At 38.2% G+C, this 26,896-nt stretch overlaps 1 protein-coding gene across 1 annotated transcript in view; it reads right to left on the bottom strand.

Moving 5' to 3' along the window:
• Positions 1-26,896, bottom strand: part of Stet (stem cell tumor) — a 359,247-nt gene that overhangs the window by 95,325 nt on the left and 237,026 nt on the right. The window contains exon 6 of the mRNA XM_071704632.1: positions 6,820-6,937. Coding sequence (XP_071560733.1) covers positions 6,820-6,937 — 118 coding nt within the window. The remainder of the gene's footprint in view (positions 1-6,819; positions 6,938-26,896) is intronic.

Genomic DNA, 26,896 nt, shown 5'->3' with positions numbered 1-26,896 from the left:
GAGAAGTTGGGCGCATCTTTGTACGAGCCTCTTCGCTGTTACAAAGTTCCGAATCCATTCCTGAGAAGTATATCTCGCAACAAGAGACATCCCGTACATATATGTAACAGTTGTGCAATCGAGAAAATAAACGCGCGCGGGTCGCGCAAAGAAGAAAAGCGGACGGAAATTCACGCGGAACCCGAGGAACAACTTTCCTTTTGCTACACGGTACCGCGCGACAAAACAAATACACATTTATTCGCGGAAACTCTCGAATGTCTGGTGGATAGGGGCGAGGCAGAACAACGATGGGTGTCCACCCCTCGCCAAGAGAAGGCAGAAGAAGATAAGACAAAACGGAAGTTCTTCTCCCTTACAATCGACCTTCTCCCTTACAATGTACGTTCTCCCTTACATTCTAAATACATAAACGCCTTGCGCCTTCAGCCTCGCACTCGCCGTCGACGTGGATGCGCATTCAGAAGGAGCGACCACCAAGATGTGCAGGGTCACCGCCGAGGATATGCAAAACAAGGGTTTGAAAGGGGAACGTCTACCAACGCAAATTCCTCATGCAAATGCCAAACATTTACACTTGAGAAAATTAAACGAACTAGATAACTTAGAAATATAAATTTGGGAACATAATTTTAAAAAATAAAACAGTAAAGCGTATAAACGAAATGTCATACATAAATTTTACTCCAATCTGCTCGAAACTATATCTGCGAGAAGCGCCGCAGAAGACTCTGAAAGACGACTGAGGAAGTTTCAGAAAAGAGAGAGACTCACCCGCGCAAGGAAAGAGACGTCAACTGAAGCTATGGACCACCTTGGATCTACACGAGACGACGCGCGAGCGTCGCGACGCCAGGACCATACATCACCGACGGCCGAGATAAAAGTTCGCGCCGTGCTCATTGCCGCGAAATATGGTGGTAAGCGAACAGAGTAGAAACGAACAACGGTAGTTATCGCGTAAACAATATATTTTCTATGTGCGCATAGTTGTAAAACTGCAGTGCATCCTCAAGAACGAATCTAGTCACAATAGGATCTGATTTTGATTCGCAACACTAATTAAAAGTGAATCAATAAATCCCTAGTAATTTTACAAAAATACGTCTTTTGACTTAATATTGGACTGAAGAACAAAAATATCTTTCTATCGGTAAAAATATCTCCAAATGCAATATACACAATTTTTCTATTAATTCAAAACAAACTTTAATTTTTGCTAGAGTCTGTTTGTTAGCTATACTTTTTCCTTTGTACACAGGTTGTATTCTCGCGTTTCAATTTTTAAAGGTGCATGTAAACAAATAATAAAAGCACTGTCGATTACAATAGGCGGTATGATGAAAACGTGAACAAGTCATTAATTGGTTTTACAAAGGGCTACAAAAGCAAACAACAAGCGAGAAACGAATGATGAAAGGAAGAGTTTGCCACGGGATACAAAAGTGATATCTAATAATGGAGAGAATATCATCAGCATTAATTAGTAAAATAGCTGTCTATTATCGATTTGTGCTTAAGCTTTCTTGAAAAGAAGATTCCAATTAGTAAAGGGAAATGGCATTCCGCGTGGACGATATGACAGCGCGAAATAAAAAAATTATTCACATGTTAATAATTCGATGCAACTATGACTGCAATAGCTTTCTATAAATTGCGTTATGTAACCGGTTTCCGCGTATTCTAACCCTTATGCAAATCTAACGTTCTGGATTAATCACTGAAAAGTAATTTTACGAAGTAGATAAGTCAACCGTGAAGTTATTTGCTTCCTGCATTTATTCGAAAAAGAGCACATTTCCAAGATTTTGTAAAAACGCGGATCTATATTACAAAAATAAAAAGAATAGTTTGTTCCTACATAAAAAATATAATTAAAATTTTATTTTGTGGTTGCTATTCTTCAATTTCATGTGTTCAGTAGTAATTATTTATTTTAAAATTTAGTAATTGAAATCAGATTAGTTTTAAAATTATGTTAATTAAATTAAAAAATACATCTCTTATCTATTAGTTGTTAATTATTTCTATTATTCAAATCCAATGTACCAAAATGCTTTAATATTTGACTATACAATAACGTGCTTTGTAGACCACAGAGAGGTAAAATTTTTCTGCGAAATGTTCTTTGATTTACAAATGTCGTCGCTTCTCTCTTTATCTATATTACTTTCCACTTTTACTATCTCTGGAATCTCTCGCAAGTCATCATTGGGCGACCGACCGAGCGGAAAATTAATAGCTGATCTTATTTCGATGATGTTGTAGTGTGAAAAATAGTATAGTCACGGAAATTATGATACGTCGCGCATAAGTAATAATCGTTCGGCTCGTTTGTAACGTGGGATAACTCGTGTTGTAAATCGCCGCTTGTAATCTACGCAAGCCGGAATGTATTACCAACGCATGCATACATATACGTATACCGCTTGGACAAGTTACACCTATGTACATTACTATCGACCAGTTTTCATAGTATTTGCTATAGAAAATTAGAAAATTATCGCAATTTTAAAGAGAAAGAATAAAACATAAGCTTTATATTGCGCAGAGATTAGCGTGTATCATGAAATTGGTCTTTTTCAAATTCGATTTTAAAATAGAACCAGATTCCGCATCACGATAAACTAAAGGCGAAACTGTACAAATGAGCCATAAACAACAAACCTTCAATATGTCGCTCAAATTCACCTGGTAAAGAGAAAACGTAGAAAGCATCTAATGAAAAAGATGTAAAGTACCAATGTGTGTAATAATGCTATATCAAAAAGTATAAAATAAAACGTACAATCGCGAATTATGTTTCAAAAGTCCACGCACATTCACGTCGCTGGCCAATACGTAATATAGGTACGTGCGCACCATCGCGAGTGACGCGAGAGCTTTTACGGGTACGCGCGAGGCGGAAGTCAGGTGGGAAGATCGCGTACGAGCGATAAATTATAATTAGAATCGAGCCGAATGTGACAATCTCTGGTGCGCGTGAATCATGTAATTCATGTATTAACCCAGTCGCTAATGGGTATTAACTGTGAGCCGTTTAAAATTACAGCTTCTCGTCCCCCTCCTGTACTCATCGCGACGGACGAGATAGCGAGGCGGACGCTTTATCCCGCGTGCCGGTATACGCAACCATCCGGTAGCAGTGCGCGGTTCGACGCTTCCGGGATCGCTTTCCACGCTGCACTTACGATACTTGCAGATTTAATTAGCGCAGAATTCCTTGACAAATAAACTACAGTCGCAGCTGATATACGCGTACCATGCATATAAAGTCATTCGATGTTATTTGCATTTTTTATTTAATTTTATACGTTGAAATAATAATAATCTGATATAAGTATAAAGGAATTTCGAATGAAGTTAATAGACGCATCCTGTAATCGCGCGTGTCATAAATTGGAATTTCATTATTACGTCGCGATCTAATTAATATTTATTACGTCTTTAATTCGTCCTGACAAAGGCGAGATGTTTAGCATTATTTATACCCCGTCGTGGATTCCCGTAACATTATTGAACTTCACTATTACTTTATGCGTGTAGTTGCGGAGAATAAATTATCTTAAGTTATCTAAAATTACGAATTTTCCTTGATTGCAATTTCCAACGACAAAGCATGCGTCTCGTTCGCGGCAATCCGGGTATATCACCAGCATCAATGCTTACGACACGAAATACCTGGGAATTTAATTAACGAAAAATGCTTTGACTGGCGAATCACAAAGTTCATAGCGAACTGAGCGAACGAAAGGAATGATTTTTCCTCCCTGACTTCGTGCAATATGACAGGATAGCTCGCAAAAGCAAGACTTCAAAGAAATTAATAAAAAAAGAGCGCCTAAAAACAGGTAAAATATTTAAAAATTATATAAATATCTCCATATCTAAACAAACTCAATTTACTCATTGGCAATGTCGCGAAGTCTTCTTTTTCTCTTTGTTCCTAATTCATTTGCATTTTGCTTACTGCGAGTTAAAATCCAATTTTAGCCTCCGGATAAAATTACGAATGCGCAACCTTTTAACAGAGCTAAAAAGAAGCGCGATGCTTGCGATTTAATTAAAATTAAATCATAAAATATGACGACTGAGCAGTAGCAATTAAGTACCCTTTTAGAGGACTTACTGATACCAATTTACTCTTTCACGTCGTACGTCGCGGGCACTTATACCACACCCCAGGACGCATCTTATCCCGGTGGTCGCACATGTCACTTCCGCGATTGCAGTTTACACCGTGGAGGTACTTGGAGATTTAATTAACGAGCGCACTTCGATCGCGAGTATTCGCGCACCGAGCAATCAAACCAGATACGCTTGCGCTCCGATCACGCGCGATCGATGTATCAAGAAACGATGAGCGATTAAGAAAAATGGACCGCGCGCCGGCTGAAACCCGACTTAATTAGTCTGTAGCTTTAATTCATGAGTAACTGGTCGCGCTCGTCATTCGTTACAATTTTGCAATTTTCAATATTAAATATCTTTATAGTTAGCATATTTTTCATAAATTATTTATAAATATATAAACTTCTCTTCATTTTCGTTAGTTACAAAAGACATTCAATTTCTCTTTATTTTGATTAAAGATGTATAGAGTTTCAATTTTGTATTTTTTTAAATTAATATAATATAATATAATATAATTAAAAAAATTAGCTCGACAGTCGTCATAAAACCCATTCGTCAGCATTATATACACGATTCTAAATCATGCCCTATAAAAATTACACAAGGCAATACGAAAAAAATGTTTATTGTATTTTTTTTCTCTCGCGTTTCACTCGTCCAACTCGGCATTAGTTACGGTCGAGTTAATTTTATTATTATAACGACGAATATATTGCTGACCACGAACATACGCGAGTTAGAGCGCGTAATTCCGGCCAGAGATATTAATAATGGTATTGTGAGCTTCAGATCTGAATTTCGAGAACGCTGTCCGTGCGTTCGCGGTCAACGTCGCGCGCTGCAGTCCACGCGTAAATTATGCACAAACCGTGATCATTAAAAATTTATTAAACACGGTTGCACGTTCTCGATGCTCAAAGGAACATTGTCATGCGACTTTGCAAGTCCCGCACTAGTCGCTCATTATAGAAGACAATTACGTTGTCTTCCCGTTCGTTCCGCCAAGACGGATGACAAGACGAAAAAAACGATGGATGAACGGTGATATCGCGTGTCATAAAAAAGCTGTCGTGTTGCATTCGTAATTTGCGTAAATTTTCGCATATTTTATCATACGTATTGATAAGAAAAAGATCGAGGATAGAAGAAGTCGAAGAGTGATCGGTGCACGCTCTAAACATTCGAAGCTCACAGTATCGAGCTCGTCGTAATAAAATCGCGCAACGAGTTTCGAAGCGTATCGAGCTCATTTAAAAATACAATCGCTTCATTTCCCATGCTGCCGAAACGCTCAATATAAACGTTTCTATAATACAGTTTTCATTAAAATTTTACCGTGCGCAGGTCATAATATGAGAGTGGAGTAATTATGTGTATTCATTATATTCCTGTGATGGCCTGCAGAATCTAACAAAAATAATTTAGAGGAGAGATTCGCACGTGAGTGCGCTTTTATTATAATGACCCGATATACGTGTGCGCGCGTACCGGCCGTCCTTTGATGCTACCGCGTATCTCTATTAAATCAATATTTATAACAGCACACCATCGGACGCCCAAGCCATGACATAATAACCTGTCGCAATTTTAATTAGCATTATTGCGCATCAAGATGTTCGCCCGTATCGGAGCGCGCTTTTAACGAGGGTGGCTTACGAGTATCGAATTACTTTACGGAAGATTAAAATCGCCGCCTAACGAGGTCGGTCGGCAGAATAAATCTGTCCCGAAGATCTTCACGCCGCGCGTGTCACAAGGGGGGAAAAAAAGATAAAAAGAGGGTGAAAGAATGATCATTAGTACGCGCGGGGACGAAAAAAAAAACAAGAAACAGATAAGACGGTTTCAAAACGAATATTAGTCAGGGGATCAAAGGGAAGAGGTAATGTGCGTAAATATCTGGCGCGTTCGTTACAGACGAGAGACGATTATTTCACTTATTCATCTAGGCGAAAATGTAGAAAATAATGGGAAACGACGACGCGCACGGCGAGCGTGCGTGACTCTTTTACAGGCGCGGTTAACTCTTTGACCACAAAGAATATTAGACTGCTCCCTCCGGGCAAACTGTAATCTTTGATCATGTAATACGATAGCGTAAACGTACGTACATAAGAAATGAGAATCTACGCTGGAACGTTAGAGAAATGAAGATTGTCGCAATTAATGCACACCAAGCAATTAAAAGCGTAGGTAATATACAAATGAAGAAAGAAGGTTCGTAAAATTGCGAAAGTAACGTAAAGATTCGCGTGAATGCTATAAATCTCGTCACGTACGTATTTTTAATTAAAATGCTCGCTATATCTGTAGAGCAGACGTAAGTACAACACACAGAAATTTGCAGGCTAAACGGGAGGTAGGTATCTCTAAACTCGTTATGAATTATAAACTTCAATATCCGAAACCTCAACAACTATAACAGACGTGGCAGCAACAAATTATCCAAAAACTAATGAAAGGCTAAAGGTAAAAGAAAAAGGCACGTATTAATAAACGCGATTAATAAGCGATTAATAATTGTAGTCGTCGTTTAAATTTGTGCGCATAAATAATCTCGTAAAAAATTGTATTATAATCACGATCGAGAACGTGAGGATCGAAGAGCAAAAAGCAGATAAGCACGCGTATTATCCGGCGTATGCCGCGTGCTCGTTACGAGGTAGGATAACTCGATCTACTCACCTCCACGAGGGTGATGAGGATGATGAAGAGAGGTGGTGGGCAGCATGTGTAGTGATCGGCGTAGTACTTTCGGTCCCGCTCCTCCGTGAGGAATTCATCGCCGATCATGCGGACCATCCTGAAAGCACAAATATATAATTTGAACACAACGTTCAATGATATTTACACGTATTAAATAAATTGTAAAACGTAAAAATAAAAATATGCATATTCTAATGCGTGTTTCTCTCTCGATATGTAACAAAATCTTTTTAGTAGAATAAATCAGCCGTTCTCTAATTCGAATTATTGAAACAGTTTCGATCAATTTTGTATTTATTATAGTAATATAAATATAATAACACGCGTATCAGAGAATGGTAATAGCTACTTGTGTGTAAATGTGTGCCGATTTTATTCACATTACTGCGAGAAACATCCGCCAAATGTAATATGTAATTTCCCATTAATTAGCTCAGTATACGGTATAAGAATATCGTGCGCACTATAAACTTGTAATTACGTATTAACAAATAGATAATGTTTATCCGAAATCCCGAAGGAGTTAAATGTGTTTTTTAAGATGAAATTTATAATAGCATTTTATGTTATATTCCCGTAGCGGTGTGTGCTAATACAAACGCGATCGAATATTTCCAATTAAACTTGGCCATAGTATTTCATTTTGGAAAAGCTCAACACGGAAAAAATAGCCCGCACCGCATGCAATCGAATCTTTTGAGCCAAACTTCGCCAAACGACTTCGTTTGCGTGCGTTGGGCACTAAAAAATAAAACAAAAATAACAAACCCATGAATTGAATGTAAACGCGATCATTCCCGCAAAGTAATCTATATATTTATCTAAAACGCTCGGCCGGCATTTATCTAAATAATTTTTACTCTTCTGAAAAGTTTTTTAATTGAACGATTGCAGTAGTCGTCGTGTATTTTACCATACTGCACGAAATACAAGTAATTATCCGAAAAAATCCGACTCTATTGTCTATAGGTAATTAAAAACCAGGCGATTTACTCGAGAAAATTTGCTCAGCAAATAAATTCAAAATTGCGATCACAAAATAATTATCCACATTCAGAAATACTTTCATTAATTTAGATTATTCTATTGTTCCATCGATTGATAATAACCCGATACAATAGTTCCAGAAAGAACAAAGTTATACATTGTCGTTTTGGAAAGCGTCTTTTCATTGATAACAACGCCAGTTAACTCGTAGCGTTATTGTTGCTACAATTTCATGTTGCAGATACGGGAAGCTCGGAGTTAGATGTGCACGTAATCGGTAAACGCTCCGTTACAATAACGAGCTATATTCAGATAATCAGACAAAAACAAATTTTTCCCGACTTTTAAAACACTCGTCAGATGTGGCATTCGCAATCAACTAAAGTTGATAACGTAATCGAGTTTAATTAATGAGAATATAATTGGATAGAGGTTTGAACGAAGCTATTTCTAGAACGGGCAGGTGAAAAGTATAAACGCGGAAAACTTAATTGCGCGTACAAACAGACAAACATTACGAAGAAAAAGCATGTAATTGTGTTTAAAGTCATGTAGATGAAACAAACGTTAAAGGGAAAATTTACGTAGTTTGCAATTTACTTCTGAAGATTAATTTTCTGTGAGAATGGATATTTAATAATATTATTTAATATATTGCTTACTATATTGCAATATTAATTATAAATAATATAATTAATTATAAATTATAAGTTGGTGTGTCTATAATTTTCTTTAATTTTATTTTTAAGAATCACTAATTTTCCCCTTAAAAAATTATGATGATAAAATTCGATCGTCAGATTCGTATGATTCCAAAGCCGAGATTGGAGGTAGGATATCATTTAGGCGATTGCGCAGAAATTGAAGAAACACTGTTGCGCAAGACTCCGTAACTTATCGTTATAGAAGAATAATACGTAGATCTTCCAGGGAGTATTTTGAATCTAATCGCCGGCCTTCTTTAGCAATTTTAGTCCTACGGGGCGCCTCGTTAATCGTCGCCAAGGGTAGCGAAATAATGAGGAATTAACTTCGGCGAACCTCCTTCGCCAGTCGATCCCCGAAGAAAAGAAAAACACTTTTGCGAACAATTACGCGCAAACTCCCTGCTATCTATAGCCTTCATTATCCTGGAGTATTCTTTTCCCCTCATTTACGACTATCATTACGAATGAACGCTTGGCGGAAACATCGTCGGAAAATCTTTCTAAGGAATGGCGATAAGTGCCGATGAGACTCTTCGCATACAAATGTTAGTTATTCTTCGATAGTTGCTCCAATTCTCAATATTTTTTCATAGAGCCATCAAATCACTTTGGATTTAATATATGCGCAGAACGTCTTACTTGTAAAAAACTGCATAAATCATTGTGCAAAATTATCGCACGATTTTAATGAATAGATATGTATATCACAGAACATTATTTTCGAATTGCTGTAATTGTGATAATTACAAGTTGTCAATGTTGCACAATATTCGAAAATCGAAACAAACTTCTTTAAAACAGATTTACGCTTCTCATTTTTTCCGTTTTTTCTCCGATCGCGACGACGACGGAGCGGATAAAACAATGCACGAGACGAGGCCGTCGGTAAAGCATACAAACGACACCGATAAATCGACTACGCTGATCGCGGGTCGTGGAAAAAATCCGATATCACGTACGAGGGTGGTAGTAAAAAACAGGATCTAAATTCGGACGTGGCGCAAAGGGAGGATGGCCCGACGAGGATCCGGGAGGAAGGCGGTGGCGCGGCGTAAGCGCCCTTATACCTGGCTCCTCTCCGCGATGCTATCTCTCCCGTTACGTAGGAGCGTAGAATAATTACGAAGAAATATTGGCCCGTAACTCAGTCCACTATCCATAATATCTGCAACGTTTATGGCGCCGGGGAGATAAACCATCCCTCGTCTCCCGCTATCTGGTAGCGCGTGCGCCACCGCCGCGACCGCACCACCACAGTTTCAGGTTCGCTTCCCGGTTGATTTCGAGATGCACGTGCAGATGGTGAATACTTGTGCACGTTGAGTACTTACAGCACATACACTTACGTGACGGCCGAAGTACCGTGATCGGATTGATCAGCGGATTAGTCCGAGGCATGAGCGTTCGTGACATTTTGCGAAAGGACGTGTTAGAATAAAAAAGCATTCAACGCAAATTTAAATTTGTTAATGTAAACATGTAACTACAAATCACACTAATCACAGCTTTACGAGTTTCAATTTGTCTCTATTAGCATAAAATTGCCATAAATTTCCAACGAATTTCCAATGTATTATAGCTACATAAACAATATAATTCAATTTATCTAACAATACAAAAGTATTGCACATATGTCTGCGCTTGAATGTGTCTATAAAGTAAAATTAACGGATATTTTTACATTTTGTATTTAATCTGATATTTTCATGTAAGTTTTAATGTTATAACAATGAGTGATATATAACATTACAATATAGATCTTTCATTTTTTCATAATCATAACATGTAAAATTCAATTATTTTTCAATATCAAGCAGCAGTTATGTTATTTATTCAAGAAGATTTATCTTTTAATTTGTAATGTAATTTAAGCGAAGAAAAACTTCGCCTTGTTATATCGGTTTTATTTTGCAAATTTCCACTTATCGATTTTATTGCGACATTGATAAAACATTAATATATCCCATGGCAGTTGTAAAATGTCATGGATATAAATTATCAGCGCTGTGAAAAAGTAAGCATAAAATACATAAAACATCGGACACATATGTTTACATCATCATATTATTCAAGCTCTAGTAAACATTCATTGCAAACAGTTCCAACTAATAGAAATCTGTGCTTGTAATGAGCATTTTATTTTCATATAATCGCAATGACATCCGCGCCAATTAAAAAGCATCAGCGCGGAAACCTATTCTGCGTGACACGCGCATCATGAGATTCATGAGGTATATGTATCGTAATCCTGCCTCTCTTGTGAAGAAAAATGTGTGTGTGTGTGTGTGTGTGTGTGTGTGTGTGTGTGTGTGTGTGTGTGTGTGTGTGTGTGTGGAATATATAAAAATATATACATATATATGTTATAATGAGTTATATCTTTATACCTCGGTGCACACACATTAGTCTCTTTAATTATTCTATCTTATGCTAATGGAAATATGTTATCGAACCATAGATATGTAATTTATTGCTTAAAATTGCGTTTAAGGAGAATACGTTCGAACAAATCTCCTTTTATAATAATTCCATGCAAATCCAATGACAACGACATTCGTGATGATAAAGCGTTAAACTTGCGCTAACTTCTTTTACTCTTCACGCAAATTAAATCTTTTTAAACTGAAAGTTAAGTTTAAAGTACGACAAAAGAAGATGTAAAAAGAAAAGATTTTCTTATTCTAAATAAAGAATAAGTAATAGATAATAAATAACATTGCGGAGATATTATAATCATATTTCTAGAAACATTTATTTTATTCCGATGTTAAAAAAAACTATTATTAGAATTAAATTCGCAAATTTAATTTTTCGAGACATATATATACGTTAAATAAGCAACGAGTGGCATCTTCCGTCAACATAAAAAAAGAGAGAGAGAAAGAAAGACCGGAAACTTTCCTTCTAATGTAAAAGCCTAGCATAGCTGGCGGTTCGCGCCTTAAACGCATATTTAATTGCCGGTATGCCGCGCGAGACATTACGTAGATCGCACGAGCGATTTCCAATTAGCGATATGACTGATATACCAGGGTTCAAGGAAACGAGTCGAGAAAGGGGTCGTCTGCGTATGAAACATCGACTCGAAGTACAGGTGGTTAAGCGCACGCTCGACGCCTGCTGCTTGTAGGTTGAAAGAGAAAAAAAGAGAGAAAGAAGCGTAGAGGTAAAAGAATGAAAGGAAGAGAGAGTGAAAGACCGAAATATACATTCGAGAGGAAGAGAGAAAAAGCCGTTTCAAGGATACTGATTAATTGCACTAGCGGGGTGTATCAAGGCTCGTCTGTTAGCCTACAGAATTACAAACGAACTGCGTCGAATTGATTGAATGCACCGAAGTGTATCGAGGCGAACCGAGCATTTCGGGGAAAAAAACCCGGTGACCGCGTGTAACGAAGACCTATTACGTGTTTATATGGAGCCAGTGTTCGATTTTGATGTTTTAATTACGGATGATCGCGACAAAAAAAAGCGAAGGAACAATCGGAAATCCACGATCAAGTGAATAATTTACTCGTGCTCAAAGAAAGAGACCCATCTACTTTATCCGGAGTAATTAGTGCGCACGGTTAAGAATAAGTCGGCGCGTTCAAGCCCGCTAAAAATTGCCAGTTATGGAAATTGCAGCGAGGAAGCAGCGCTATCTTTATCAAGAAGTTCCGCCGAGTTGTTGGCCGCCTAAGTTCCAGTATGAATTTTATACGCTCCTTGAATTTTCAGGGTCTAATAAATGTGATTAAGGCATCCTAAAGATCTCAACGAGCTACTACCCGCCCGATCCAATAATTACTGTGTAAGAACAAGTAGAAACAAAATTAATTATGAAATTATTATGGAGTTATAAAGCAAAGAGGAGACATGGTGTACTTTAATTTTCCAAACTCGAAATTAAACCTACAAACGCTTCATAAGCTTCGTAACCTGCATCTTTAGAATTAAAAGAGAAACCTTTCCCTCCCTTTTGTGTTCCCTCTCATTTATCTCACAAAAATCATTTCTGGTTTTATTAAAATAGCGAATTACAGAGCGGTCAAAATTATATCCATTAAATACGTTTAAATCCGCAATAAACTCTTAATTGTTCGCAAAATGCGTCTGATGTTAAATTTATATCCTGTTACTGTTATATGTATCATAACAATCCACAACAAAATCGTATTTTACTCGATTGCTTTCAACGAACAAAATAGATAAGCGATTTGCAGTTTGATTGGCACACAAGTTTCGCGAATCGAATCCAACAAAATATCTCTAACATAGTGTTCCACATCTCATCGTTGACGCGATGTACTTTTGAAGAATGAAACATTGTTCCGCCATCCGCGTTATCCGCACACTGACATGATGAATATTCATAGATCGTAACGCATCCATTTGTCACTTCTTTTAAAGAGTTTTCCCGGTATACCACTTTCGTAATGTAATGTTTCTCGAATACGTTTACTCTGTGATGGGAAAGAGGGGACACACTGCCAGAAAATTCAATGCATCTCTTTAGTCTATCAACTCGATAAAATGCTTACATAAATACCAGACGATTCTAAAATTGTTTTTGAACATGTTATTCTTATGAAAAAATAAAATAACTCCGTTTATTCAATAATATTATTACAATTCTTAACCGCTTATTTACATATCGTTTGTTATTACATATCTATGCATATCTTTTTATATATAGCTATAACTAGATAGATTTATGTTAAAAATTACAGATTTATCTCGGAAACAATATCTCTATTCGGGTCGCACGTGTCGTGGCGGTTGAGCGGCCCTAGAGGGACGTAGAAAAGTGACTTTTCCCATTTCTCAGCGTCAGCGCGGCATCTCTGTCCGCTGGCAGCTTCGAAGACGGAAGGCAGAAAACGGTTACGACGACGACGGCGAGGCTGTCCCAGGAGCTTCGCGAGCGCAGCTCGCTTGCTCACATCCGCACGCATGTGTGTGTCGTGTACGTGTGTGTATGTATGTGTAATTTTATTGTTTCTGCAGCCATGACCATGGGGGAAGCGTAGCGGCGCGCGAGCAACGATATTATCAAATTGGTTTCGCGAGTTTTCCGTGAGGCGCCTCCGCAAAGTCGCCAAGACGGAGAAGTAAGAAATTGACCCACATCGGAACGGCTAAAGTAAGAGGTAACGACCTTAACTATCTTGCCGAACTATCGCCTCTAATTACTAAACGGACAAGGAGCGATGTATCCCGCTGCTCTTTTAAGTGATCGCGAAACCTCAGGCACTTTCTTTGCGCCATGCTGTCAATTTTTAAAATTATCCATCGGATAATTTTATTATGAGAAAATATCGATTATGTTGTAATTAATTGTAATTACTAATCGTTTAAAAAGTTACAGTTGAAATGCATTAAATAATTAACATTAATTCTCTTTTATGCATGTATTGTATTATACAAAATTTTCAGTTAATGCAACGCATCACAGATGATTCGCGCGTAAGCCAAGGAACATCCCTCGAGATCCGCGCGCTCCACTTTGAGAAACACCAATTTAAAGCATTACACGAGGCTGTGCGAGGTTCCGCGAATATGTCTTGTCACTCTTGTCAAAATAGTTTAAAGCCCGACGGAAAGTTAGGGGAGCAGCCTGGCAAAAGGACGATCTATCGCCACTACTGGACATCGCGTGCTTCTCGCTGCGTTGCTATCGTGTCAATATCGCTTTAATCTTACTGCGGGGGTAATATAATCACGCAAAGTCACGAAGTCGAATCAAATGAATTCTTTAGAAGTTCATTTCATAAGTTATTACAACTCCGGAAGTTGAGAGCGCGCGATGAGTCGACGCGAACTTTTAAAAACTTCGCGTGCGCTCGCCGAATTTTTTTCCCGAGTTTCTTTGGGCGCGCTTTAGTTAATCCGGAAGCATATCTCTCCGATAACAAAATCACATTGCCGATACTATATCATATATAAAGAACATGTATCTGAAATATCAGCATTTTTTAATTTATAAAGTAGCCAGAATTACGCAAAACTGTGTGTTACGTCTGCGTTAAATTTTGTTGTAAAAATCGATCGTTTAGAAGGTCGTAATGGTAAATCGCAATAAAAGCCATCGAATAATAATTTTCGTGCTAGTGTAAAAAATAATAAGTTCTCTCACACAAAATTTTGGAATATTTTTGTTTCTATTGGAGATAATGTTATAAAGGGATTATTAAAATCATACGTGCTGCGTATAAAAGTACCTATGTGTTGCGAAAACAAATAAACTCGGAGCGCGTAAAACGCGCGAGTAAATAATCCCGGCGTGATATCAACCTGCTATGTCGCGCATATTGCTGCGGCAAGATTAAAATGCTATTTATCGCACGCGCGCAGCAATACAAACAAAATTACGAATGCGAGTAAAGCGCGAATAAATAATTTCCTATGTGACTTCCTCTTTTCGGTGCATATCGTGCTTTTCCGGCGCATAGCATATCAGGCAATATATCGCGCGTATTCCACGTTATTATCCGATGTAAAACGAGGAAGTATTTCTTGGAACAACTTGATATCCGGAAAGATTGGATCAAGTGACTTCGGTTAAGCTCGTCCCTTTGTAAAAATCGTTCAAGCGTATCCTTTCGGACGCGTATACGAGCCTCATTCTCCGCTTATTCTATGCTGTCCTCTAGCGCGAGAGAAAGATTCTCAAAGATAAAAATCCATGAGCGTCATGAAAATTCGCAGAAAATCATATAATTTTTCGATGAACGAAAAGAAGATTAAATTAAAACCTAAATTAAAACCTCTCAGTAATGTCGTGTAAAAAAATCTATATTAAATTATCAATTTAAATTTTATTTTTTACAAACAATATGCATAAGACTTTTTTCTACAAAATGCAACAAATGAACGCTAAATTTATAAAATATTTGTTATAAAATAAAAAACATTGTTATAACATAAAAAATTATCTATCTTGTTGCTTGTCCTCAAAATAAGCAAAAAACCTGACGATGAGCATATGTTCCTCTCGAGAAAAATCCTGTCGACATTGATGTAAACGATCAACGATCAAAAGCGAGAAACGGAATCGAGTTCTCGCTCGATCGTGCACGCTTGCGTGCAGCTGCAGATTGGGTATCTCGTACTGACAGAATAGAATAGAATATGGAAGGCGTCTAACGCGCGCGGCGGGCCGTGCACGCGGATATCCATCGCGGCGTGCATGTAAAGCGCATAAAAGCCGATCCGAGAGCCGATCAGAGTGAAGCGGTACGAGGCTCGTATCCGCCGCGTTATACATGTTCGTTTAATGCTTCGCGACGCGCGTCGAATCCGGAAAGAGTCCGCGTGATTGCGAGCGAAAATGTGGCTCGATAGACTACATTCTTGACTCACTTACCCAATTCATAGATCCGGAACGAGAATTAGATATCTTTATTTCAAGCGCGTTTATTACTATTATTATTATTTACTTATTTATAGAAAAAAAAAACGATATTACTGATACAATCCGCACGTATCTAATCTTCAATTTTATTCGCAAAGAAACACAAGATGAAAGATTCGACAAAATTAAAGAAACAAAATCAAATAAAATGTAAAATAAAATTAGATGTTATATGATATGATATTATCGTCCAATAAAGATTCATCCTCCAAATTACAATTAGATTTTCAATTAATGTGCGTTTCCCATACAAGCAGATACGTTAGTTACGTCGCCGCCGGGAGAATTTAATCCGTTATCGGATTTCCAGGTCTCCAGTCACCAGCGGTCACTATGATCATACAGGTAACCAGTCCGTCAGTGGCAAACAGGGAAGACGATGCGAGAAGGAGACGGAGGAAGAGCGGAGGGTGAATACGACACTCTCAGATCACACATGGATAGAGAGGGAGTGCTACGCCACACGTGACCGAGGAGGCATGAAATTGCACTCAGGTCGCGGCATATTAGATTATTAGGAATCCACGCGAGAGCATCCGCCGACGACGTCGTCCCGAGCCAGTATCCTCCCGTGGGAGTGCGGGGCAAATTTCGCGATAAATCAAACGGCGGCGACGGTGGAGCCACGACGGTTTCATGCCCGCTGGGGCAACGGGGAATTTTCGTCCAAGCAACTGTAAAGTCGCTGAGCGCGATAGCGTTCTAATTGGGAGATAAATTCGAGGAAATAAGGTCTAGTTTCAAATATTAGTAATAGAATACTGGAGGAATTGCATTACTTCTAAGAGAGGAAACAAGAGAAGATGAATAGAGAAGAAAAAGCTTCGAGTCGTTTATATTAGAACAAGAAAAAAAATAATCGCTTCACAAATCGCTAAGAAATATCACTTCTTCAAAAATTTTGCCCTTTCTTGTGAATATCCTGTTTTAAACATAAGTCCAAAACATAAATTTTTATGATTTATATGAATATTTATACAATATGATATGAATATCTTCTTATCAATTTAATTCAGCAACAATTTTTAAGATTAAAGAAAACTTTGTGAATTTATAATAGATATCGTAATGGAAAGCTTAATATATCGTGCATCGAGTTATATTTTTACGCTCCCTTCTGCTGTGTTTATCGTATTCGCCTGGAAATCCGCACCAATTGCTGTTGCGAAAAGCCACCTAAAATCGCAGTTTTCGCGTAAAACCGAACTACATCACCGAATTTATTAAACTGACAAACTATGGAAGCCCTCAACGAGAGAAAAAGTTTCGAAGTCACCGAGAAACATTACAAAAGGGACAGAAGAAAGGAACTAGCGACGGTCTTTGACAAGAGGACAACGAGGACGAAGACAAGCTCCCTCCCCAGGGAATCGGCGGGGAAGGGACCTTCCTCAGAGGAGGAAATTGACTTCTGGCAGGTAAGGACGCGTGCTCGGACTACGAACATTGTCGCCTGTGCTCTCGTCGCTGTCGGCCGCCGATGGTCGGCGCACGTCGAGCCATAAGCTCGTAAACGTACTTCGCTTCGTGGAGCTGCTCGTAAAAAAGCTCACTACATACGACACCGCTCTTTCCGTCTGTCCTTTTCTCCTCGGCGTCACGTTTTCGCTCCTCCTCCGTTTCCCTCTTCTTCCTCGTGCCTGCGAGCACTCCCGACTAAATCCTGCTGGTATCTGCCCGCCTAATCTCGCCGAATCCATTCTAACCCCGTCGCGAACAGAAATCGTTTCCTTGCACAAGAGTGAGGTTAAGCGGAGAGAGAACGCGTGTGCGGATGGATAGATAAATAGAATGATAAGGTGATATGGACATGGATATGGCAACGACTTCGAAGAATAGTGGTGTAGATCGCTAAGTAAGCATATACATAGCTGTCTAGGAAAGTGGATCTTAGTGTCAGAATAATAATCTCGTTCTTCGAAAATCGACTACGATCAACAGATTTCGACAGCATCGCATATATATGTATCTCAAAGTATCATCTACTTTATCCGATCGAGGGAAAATTAATGAACGAACAAATTGAGAATATCATTGAAATTCCGAAGAAAAAATAAAATGCTGCACATTATAATTAGTAAAACGTATATAATCATTAGCAAATTAACAGAAATACATATTATTTAATTAATTCAATAAATTTGTAGATATCTACAAAAAGATAAAGATTTAAATGGGACATATGATCGAGTACGTTATTTATCTTGAACAGCTTAATAAACATTTTAATTTTCAATTGAATACGAACTAAAGAATTGTCGCAATTTCGCCGGTAATTAAACGGTAATATCTTTTAAAATTCGATACAATTTAGCAAGCAAAAAATTGTGAAAAATTGGAAATAAATATAGTGCTAACGCATTGTCGGGAAATAATTGTCGAACATTTACGTGAAAAATCAACGACAAACGAAGAGAACCGCGAAGAGAGATAAGCGAAGAGAAATAACTTGTTAGATTTTATACCCCGATTGATGAGACAGAAAAAAATAAACATCGAGAAAAATACTAGTATTTTACGAGTTGAGTGCAATCGGGTTTTCCGCCGACGTATTTATACAAACGAGAATAACGCGACGAATTAGAAAATCGAACGAAACGAACAGAAAGACTGCAAGTTCTGAATAACGAAAAATAAACAATAAAAAATGAATAGATTGTACTGCTCGACTGTTTTATCCGTTATTTGCTTTATGTGAACTTTATTGCAAATCAAATTATCGCAAATTGAAAATGACGGATTAAATTCGCGGCAGAAATAATGAAGCGATGTCCACAGAGTATCGAGATGCATTGTTAGACGCAGATAATATTTTATCGATTGATAGCAGTCAAATGAAAAAAAAAGTCAGAATTGAGCTCCGACCTCGTTTCTTCTCCGTTGACGTTGTCATGTTCGTGTCTTATGTAAACGCGGCTTGCTTTATTTCGAAGAATATCCCTTCGCAATCGATTGAATCTTCGATACGTGATCCGAAAGTAAAACGAAGCGGATGAGAAAGATATTCGTTGCTATAGATATTGATGAATCTCGATATTCGCAGAAAGTAGACATACCCAATTTTTACGCGGTTAAGACACTGGTTTTTCCATCGGGGTATTTACCGCGAGTTTGGGGGAAAATAAATTGAAGATAAATAAATAGATACCCGAGACATTTGTTGGCCAGCCAGTGAGCAAGTATTTCGCGTCGAACACTGGGAGCGGGTACCGAGCGTTAAACGAGAATTAATTAGCGCTCGCTCGGCCCGATACTTCACTCGTAACGCTAAACTCGTAGAACCTGGCGAGCCAAACAACTGCCTGGCAACTTTTCGAAACTATCTTGCCACTACAAAGATCAAAGGACCAAGCGCGCGTCCGAGGAATTCAAGGATCAGTAGTACGCGCGCGCGTATCAGTGGGGACCGGCTCGTTGCATTGCGTTCATAACAACGAGTGCATCGTAACTGTGCGCCCGTTAACTTATAATATACTTATATCAATATTTCAGAAAGATGGGAATTTTGTCATCGATTACTTACGATATTTTTGTATGGTAATAATGTGTATTCGTAAAGATCGGTAGGAATTATTAAGCGGTGCCATCGAGACACGGATTATTCATAAACTAGGAAATTTTCGTTAATGGATGCAGTGAAAAATTAATCGCGAAGAAGATTAAAGTCTACCTTAATTGAGCCGATATTGCCGAAATATCGACAATTATCGAACAGAACGCACGATACTTCAACTCATTTATAGATTCAAAATATACATTATAAATTGGATTAATTTAATTGGTAATTTCATTACGTTATTATCCTACATTTCTTTAACTTGTTTTCTCTTCGAGCTAAAGTCAATTTCTAGTTTCAAATTTAATCTCTTATCATTCCTTGTTGCATGAAATCAAAGGACCGATGTGTACTTCGGAACGAATGGCCTGTTACGAAAGACACGAGTACGATCCGACTAGCGATACATCGGGAAGAGCTCATCCGCTCTTGTAGAAAATAAGCCAAAACAGAGAGTGGGCGTAGAGAGAGATCGTTGAAATTCTCCGTGTTTTTCGCCGCTTCCGAGTGGTTCGGCTTTTCCCGGTAAATAGCGAAGGAAGAGCAGATCAAAGAACGCCCACTGTCGATCTCCTCTATCTTTCCGTTTCTTTGCCAATCTTACGTCCCTCTTATTCAATCTTCGGCATCCTCTTATCATCCTTATCCCATCCTTCCCCCCCCCCACTGCTCCCATCCCGTCCAAATATCCCGATATTCAAATACTGTCTGGACATGGAATGCAGTCGAGTGTAGGAGGTCGCCTCCTGTAAGGAGAACGAAATCCCAAAGGATGCCTTTGAGCAATAGTTTCATTCATCCAATCACTTTTCGTTATTACGTATAAAAATTTACCGTGCATCGAAGAGAGAGAGAGAGAGAGAGAGAGAGAGAGAGAGAGAGAGAGAGAGAGAAAAAAAGGAGAGATAAAGAACGTCAGCTGAAGATTGCAGGTGAACGAATGGTGCTGGAAAAATTCCGTGATCCGCATTCGATTATGTGCTCGTCCATAGACGAATGGATTTCCTATGAGATTATTTCAATCGTACGAAGATTATATTTTCGAATTTTAGTTTTTTTTATGAAAATAAAGAAAGATAAGCCCTGAGATATTAAACGATGTGGAAATAACTTGTTTTATTTGTTACCATTACAACAAATAATATTACTCGACAATCGTAATAATAAACTAAAATCATCCAATTCCAAAAGAATAATCTGTCGTAACCACATTTTTGTTAGTCACAAGGATAACTTTCATTTTCTAAGAGTACCGGACAAGTGAATACGATCTATATTTGTCAGACATCCGAAACGTCTAAGGGGATCATCGCATCATTTTGCCGTTACGCGTATCTTATACCGCTGTCATTCTTTTTAGGGCGGCAGGTTTCTTAAGAAAAGCGCCGATATTGTGTTTTTTTTACGTCAAGGAACTACGGAGGGCAGCGTGATGATCAGCCGCGAAGAAGAGAATCCGATTGTGCGGTCGTTCGCGGCGCTCGGATCATCCAGATTGGGGAAAACCGGCATGACCAGAGCGGTTAGACGGACATAAACCCAACCGATGATGTACGGTTCTATGGTAAACCACCCGTGCATTAAGTATATCTGCGTTCCATCCCTTGCCCACCTTCCAAAACCTCGCACCTTCAACCACCATGACGTCGACGCGCCCGACCTAATTATTCGCGCATGTTTATGTGCACGTTACGGACGTGGATATTACTCTGTAGTTTTCGTTCTTGTCGAGGCTCTTCTTCTCGGATCACTTAGCAATTTCAAATTCAAAAGCTGTTTGTTTTTAGAAAAATATACCTAGAATTTACCTTTCTATACACAAAACCAAAAGCTATACAGAATACCTGCGAGTTACTGCAAGACAGAAATCGATATATTAGCTTCAGTCAACTTCATGTTTCGCAGTCAATTAAATAGGTCAAGATTTACTTGTATGCCAATTTCATGTTGTACGTCAATTAAATAGAATTTATTTGTTATTTAAAAGTTAGATAAATTAAGATGATCGATTAAGTAAATTTGGAGACAACTGCGCGATTTTTTTTAGCCAGCAATGTGAATAGAATGTATGTCAAATAATTTGTAAGTTTTTAAAAAGTAGATTTTTAAATATTTTTAGGTAATAAAATGTAATAACGCGCGCGCGCGATAATTTTAGCATCGGATTTGAGGAATCAGTTTATAAGAGGATAGAAAATATATACACAAGGTTAATAACCGACAATTTCCTATCTAAGAATCGCTTCCTCTCGCATCATCCTCTCTCTCGTTGCTCATCGGGATGAGAATCTTAATAATCCGTGGCGAGAGGTTTAACCCCGTAAAATTTAATAACATTTGATGCGCAGCGCTCGTAAATTTTACAACGTCGTATAAAATACACTTCACTAAACCAAGGAAAAATGTCATTGAGTCCAAAAGTGGTGCCTCGTTAAGGGCAAGAAGAATATTCGTAATATTTAGACATTTCCGAAGACAAATTTATGGTTATTCGCGATTATCCCATCGAATATAAGAGAAAATATCTGCACACTTTTAACATTATTGAATTCGAATTTTACTTCGATAATAAATGTAACTTGAACCTTAATTAACAAGATATTTTACTAGAAAAGTATCAAGTACCAATGCTGTATCACTTTCTGATATAATAAAGTTCACCTTTGCGGGAAAATTAGATTTGTTATTCATTATTAAAATGTTTTTCCATAGCATACAGATCTAAAACTCTTAAAGTTTAATTTTATTGTTAAAAAATTAATTAAATATTCGAAAGTATTTTAAACGTGTCACGCAAAAGATGCTTAATATGTATAAAACATATCCATGTATACATGCGGAGAAATATCAAAATCATCATGCTCGTCAAATACCTATGGAATAAGATATTAAAGAAAAAACACCTAACTGTATCAAGAGGACAATAGTTTGTTTTAACATAGTCATATAATTATGCCGGCTAAATCTCTCTCAATGAGCTTTTATCGTTTTTATCGGAAATCTCTTTTATGCACGTACGCTCTTAATTTCTCGTAATTTCCCTTTCTTAAGTGTAATAGCAAGTGGCTTTAATTCTCAACTTTACTCAAATCTGATACTTTAATATAACCTGATAATATTTACTAAGTAAGATAAAAATAAAACAGTTTTAATTAATTAATAAAAATATTTCAATAAGAATAGCTTCAATCAGGCTTTAAATAATTTTAAATAAGAAAAAATTGGTCTCTATAATTCTAAAACTATCTTTCGCAAAGTTACATTTATATTTATATTTTATCATTTTCGTCAACGAGTCGGAGTGTTATTTAATTTTGTTTTGACTGTACAAATTTCGCGTAATAACAAATGTAAATAGAAAGAAATTATGCACAGATTCTCTTTCTATGTTATACAAAAAAAGTTATAATAATTCCAAGTAAAATTATATCTAACTGTGAGCATGTGACACGCAATGCAATTAATCCAACGCGTCGAAATTTCCAAAATTACCGGCATGTCACGTCGCGAGATATGGCGTGGGTGGGCAGGGCGCAGACCGAGAGAGTACTTCGTCGTTGAGGAACAATAGCTCGTTTGGGTTCGCGTAGTTATGCAACGTATGACGTATCGCCCAATATCCTTGGTACACGGCAGCGGAGAGCTGCCGTATGGTTCCTGCTTGCCTTCGGGACCCGCAACTCTCGGTCAGGCCGCCGTCCCTCTCCCGCGGAATCCTGAGAGACGTGCGTGTAAGTGGGCTGCGAGCGCGAAATTACGCGCGAGATGGTTAATTAATCCGACAAATCTAGATGTGTGTGTTAACTCTAATCGCGTCTAATGCGCTTTAAGCAGGGCACACACTTTCCGTAGAACGTAACAGTAAAGTTTCGACCAATCGCGTTGCTCGATTCGGCCGTCTGTAACCATAGAAAAATCGAGCAACACGATTGGTCGAAACCTTACTGTTACGTTCTACGGAAAGTGTGTGTGCCCTGCTTTAACGTGAGCATCTTCAATCATTTTATTGGCACGATCTCGATCATGCGTACGTTTCTTCATTCGCGATGCGTGAGAATATAACCTCGAAGTCACACTGATGCGAATCAGTTCATGAACATACATGTTGTATGCGTCATTTGTAAACAATAACGCTAATAATTACTATATAATTAAGCAAAGAACTATGGCACGAAAATTACGTTTAGCGCACAAGTAAGCATCAAACACTCAGCACTCAAAAGGCTAAAGCTAAATCGTAGATGCTGCGAATATCGCAATTTGTAGTTAATTGCATATCCATGTACACGACAATTACAAACGGGCAATGTCAGTCATGTCAGTAGTGACTGCTAGTGTTGCGCCAGTCAGACTTGATCGCGCGGTGTAACCCCACTTTGTGGTGAACGGCATCACTGATCCAACAGTGGTGAGAACGTATGGACTGAATGTCGCTAACAATGAATGACGCTGCAGGTGACTAGACAAACGTCCGCCTTCAGATTTTAATCTAACATTAAATTATAACGACTTTACCTCACTATCTAAAGCATTATATATAAAAGTAAATATGTTAATACATAAATATGTTCATAAATAAGTTTTTTTTTAATCACATAAAAGGAAAAAAAAAAAGAAATAGAATTGATACAAGATATTTTGCTTTCATAAAGTTATTTTCTAAATAAAAATTTTTTTCCTATGCCAATTTCTCTTTACTTTTAAGATGTTCGAAAATATATGATTTCAAAGTAAGGAAGACACCCTACATAATACTTTTTGTTACTGACAATGAGCATAGCATATCGAGATAACATGTGACCAAATATTAAGTAAAATAATGACAATTTTAATTATACATTTTTTTTAACAACTGTCCAGTAAGAGGAAACTTATGTATTCACTCATAGATCGAGCTCACTCGTGGCACGTAGAAATTTGCATGATTCACGATAACGAAGTGCCGAGGAGAGCTTGTTTGAGAGAACGTTAGAAGTGAATTTTAGAGAGCCGTAATCACCACTGGCTTTGCCAGTATAGCCTGGAATCGAATCGTGGATTACATTCGCGCTAAGTTATAATCCAGTTTCGCATTATTACCTTACCAAATATTCACTCCGTATGGATATGTGTCTGCTGTACAGACAAATGGTGATGCGAGGTTTATACGTTAAGGGCACCTTTTAATATTATATTAATGTATAAACTTTGAGATATGATTGCGGTAAACTGCAAAACAATTTGCGATTGCGAATATATACCAATTTCCTATTGTTACCTTCGGAGAATTTTATTTCCTTTCGTTTTACCATCGACGCGAACCCGATGTTAAGAAATCTCAATATAAATCGAACGATAGATATATACAAGCTCTATGGATCAATTTTAGCAAGACTGTAAAAAGGAAATGCACTTACATCGTTTTCGAGATAACTATTCATATTCCTTCTTTGCAATTATTGGTTATCGCCAATCATATTTTTAATTTACCAATCCTTCGCGTTTTTCTTGTATTTTTGTACTTAATGAATATGCAATTAGGAATATATTAACTATGAATGATGGTATAAAACTAAGTGACGTGAAACGAATATAAATAGCACGATCTCTTATATACAATAATGTTAGGTTAGTCAATAGTTATTAACGCAAATTGTAGAACGGTTCTCTTAAGCAAAGACTAAAGACTGAATTCATTTGCAAGATTAATGAAAGAGAGTACTGTCCTTGCCTGTAGTATTGTATTATTTCACCTACACATACTACAGAAACGATGAATGCACGCGAATAACTTAGTCGTGACTCACAACTGACAGTGTACGTCAGTAGTAGAAACTTATAGATAGTCAGCCGATCGGTGTTTTTCAACAAGTCATATCCGGTAGCAATAATGTCGCGGATTCTCGGCAATATGAGTGGTGGAAATTGGGGATAGGCTAACTATGTACACCGTGCACAGAGAAAAATAATCATTCTACAGTCAAGGAAAGCACTTACTTATTTTATTTTATTTCTTTTAAGTAAGTTTTCTTACAACAAAGAATATTTTCTTACTAATAGTTTTCAAATATCTTGACACAAGTCTTTGTTAGAAGATTGTTAGATTGTTAGAAGAACTGTTCGCAATTTTTATAATATCTTATTTATCATACATATATCTCGTTTGTAATATAATTTTTACAAATCCATTGCCTCGACATTAAAATAAAAAAAAAATAACTTACCGGCCGATGCGCAACAGCGGAGCTGTAGATAACACTGCGATGATCTGTAACGTAGAAATATTTTTATATTAAAGTAGCGTCCAAGATAATTCATCTTGAGTAAATCATTATCGCGCCGTTAAATTTTTAAAACGTTATTTGAACAGATCTGACTTAAAAATGCAAGAGACTAATGTAAGAAACAACCGCGACGCCGCAGGCGGCTGCATATTCCCGCATTCACTCGTTCGCGAAAAATCCGCGATAATTAATCCGCGAAAAATCGCAAGTAATATTACGACCGTGCGAATAAGGGCCATTTTACAAGACGTCGCAAACGCATCGTCGCCGTCGCCAATCGCGAAGGATGGCAATTGCTGGTTAAAAAGTGCTATTTTCGCTTGCCGATTGCCAGTTGCTGTCGCCAGAAAGTTAAAAGTTCGCCAACTCTCTTTTGGCAATCACAACTGACAAGCGCAACCGGAAATAATACTTTTCAGTTAGCATTTGCCATCTTTCGCGACTGGCGACGGAGGACGGTGCATTTGCGACGTATTGCAGAATGGCCCTGAGAGAGAAGCGACTCTCGCGCGACGTAATATCTCCTCTCGCATATTTCTCGCGTATGCCGGAGATCGAAATTGCGAAATTACGCCGAAATTAAACCTCGAAAATGGCGGAATCCGCCCACACGACCGACAGGACGGAAAAATAGTAAAAGAATAGCAACTACTCACCTCACGGTCGCTCCGCCGTCGTCCGATGCCGCCCAGGCCCCCCTCCTCCTCTCCTCGATCCCCCAGGTCCTTCTCCGTTGTCACATCTCCGTCGGCGGCACTCACGCACGACGTTCACATGCGAAAATATCGTCGCTTATGATCGCGCGACACTTTGCACGGCACTCCCGGTATAAATCTCGCGACGCGGCGCGTACTTCATCGTACGGCGACGGAAAAATTACGTCGGAGAAGCTACGAACAAAGCTACACGATCCGCTCGACGCCCGTCGGCCCGTGCTGTCCCGCAGGTAGACGCCAACATGGCGGAGATATTTTCGTAAATCTCGCGGCCAACTTCACTCGCCACACGCCAGAAGCAACCGTCGCGAGGACACTACACTTGCTGCTTGTCAGACGACTTTCGTTACCCGCAATATTAAATCATCGATTTACGAACATTCACATTTGTTTCTATCCCTCGCGATCGCGAAATATCAAAACACGATTAA

This window comes from Temnothorax nylanderi, unplaced genomic scaffold, assembly GCF_030848795.1.
Source record: "Temnothorax nylanderi isolate EJ_2023f unplaced genomic scaffold, tnyl_v1.0 TNYL_tig0043_pilon, whole genome shotgun sequence".
Classification (NCBI taxonomy): Eukaryota; Metazoa; Arthropoda; class Insecta; order Hymenoptera; family Formicidae; genus Temnothorax; species Temnothorax nylanderi.
Note: the sequence above shows the minus strand (reverse complement) of the source record. Positions and strands in the feature narration are given on the sequence as shown.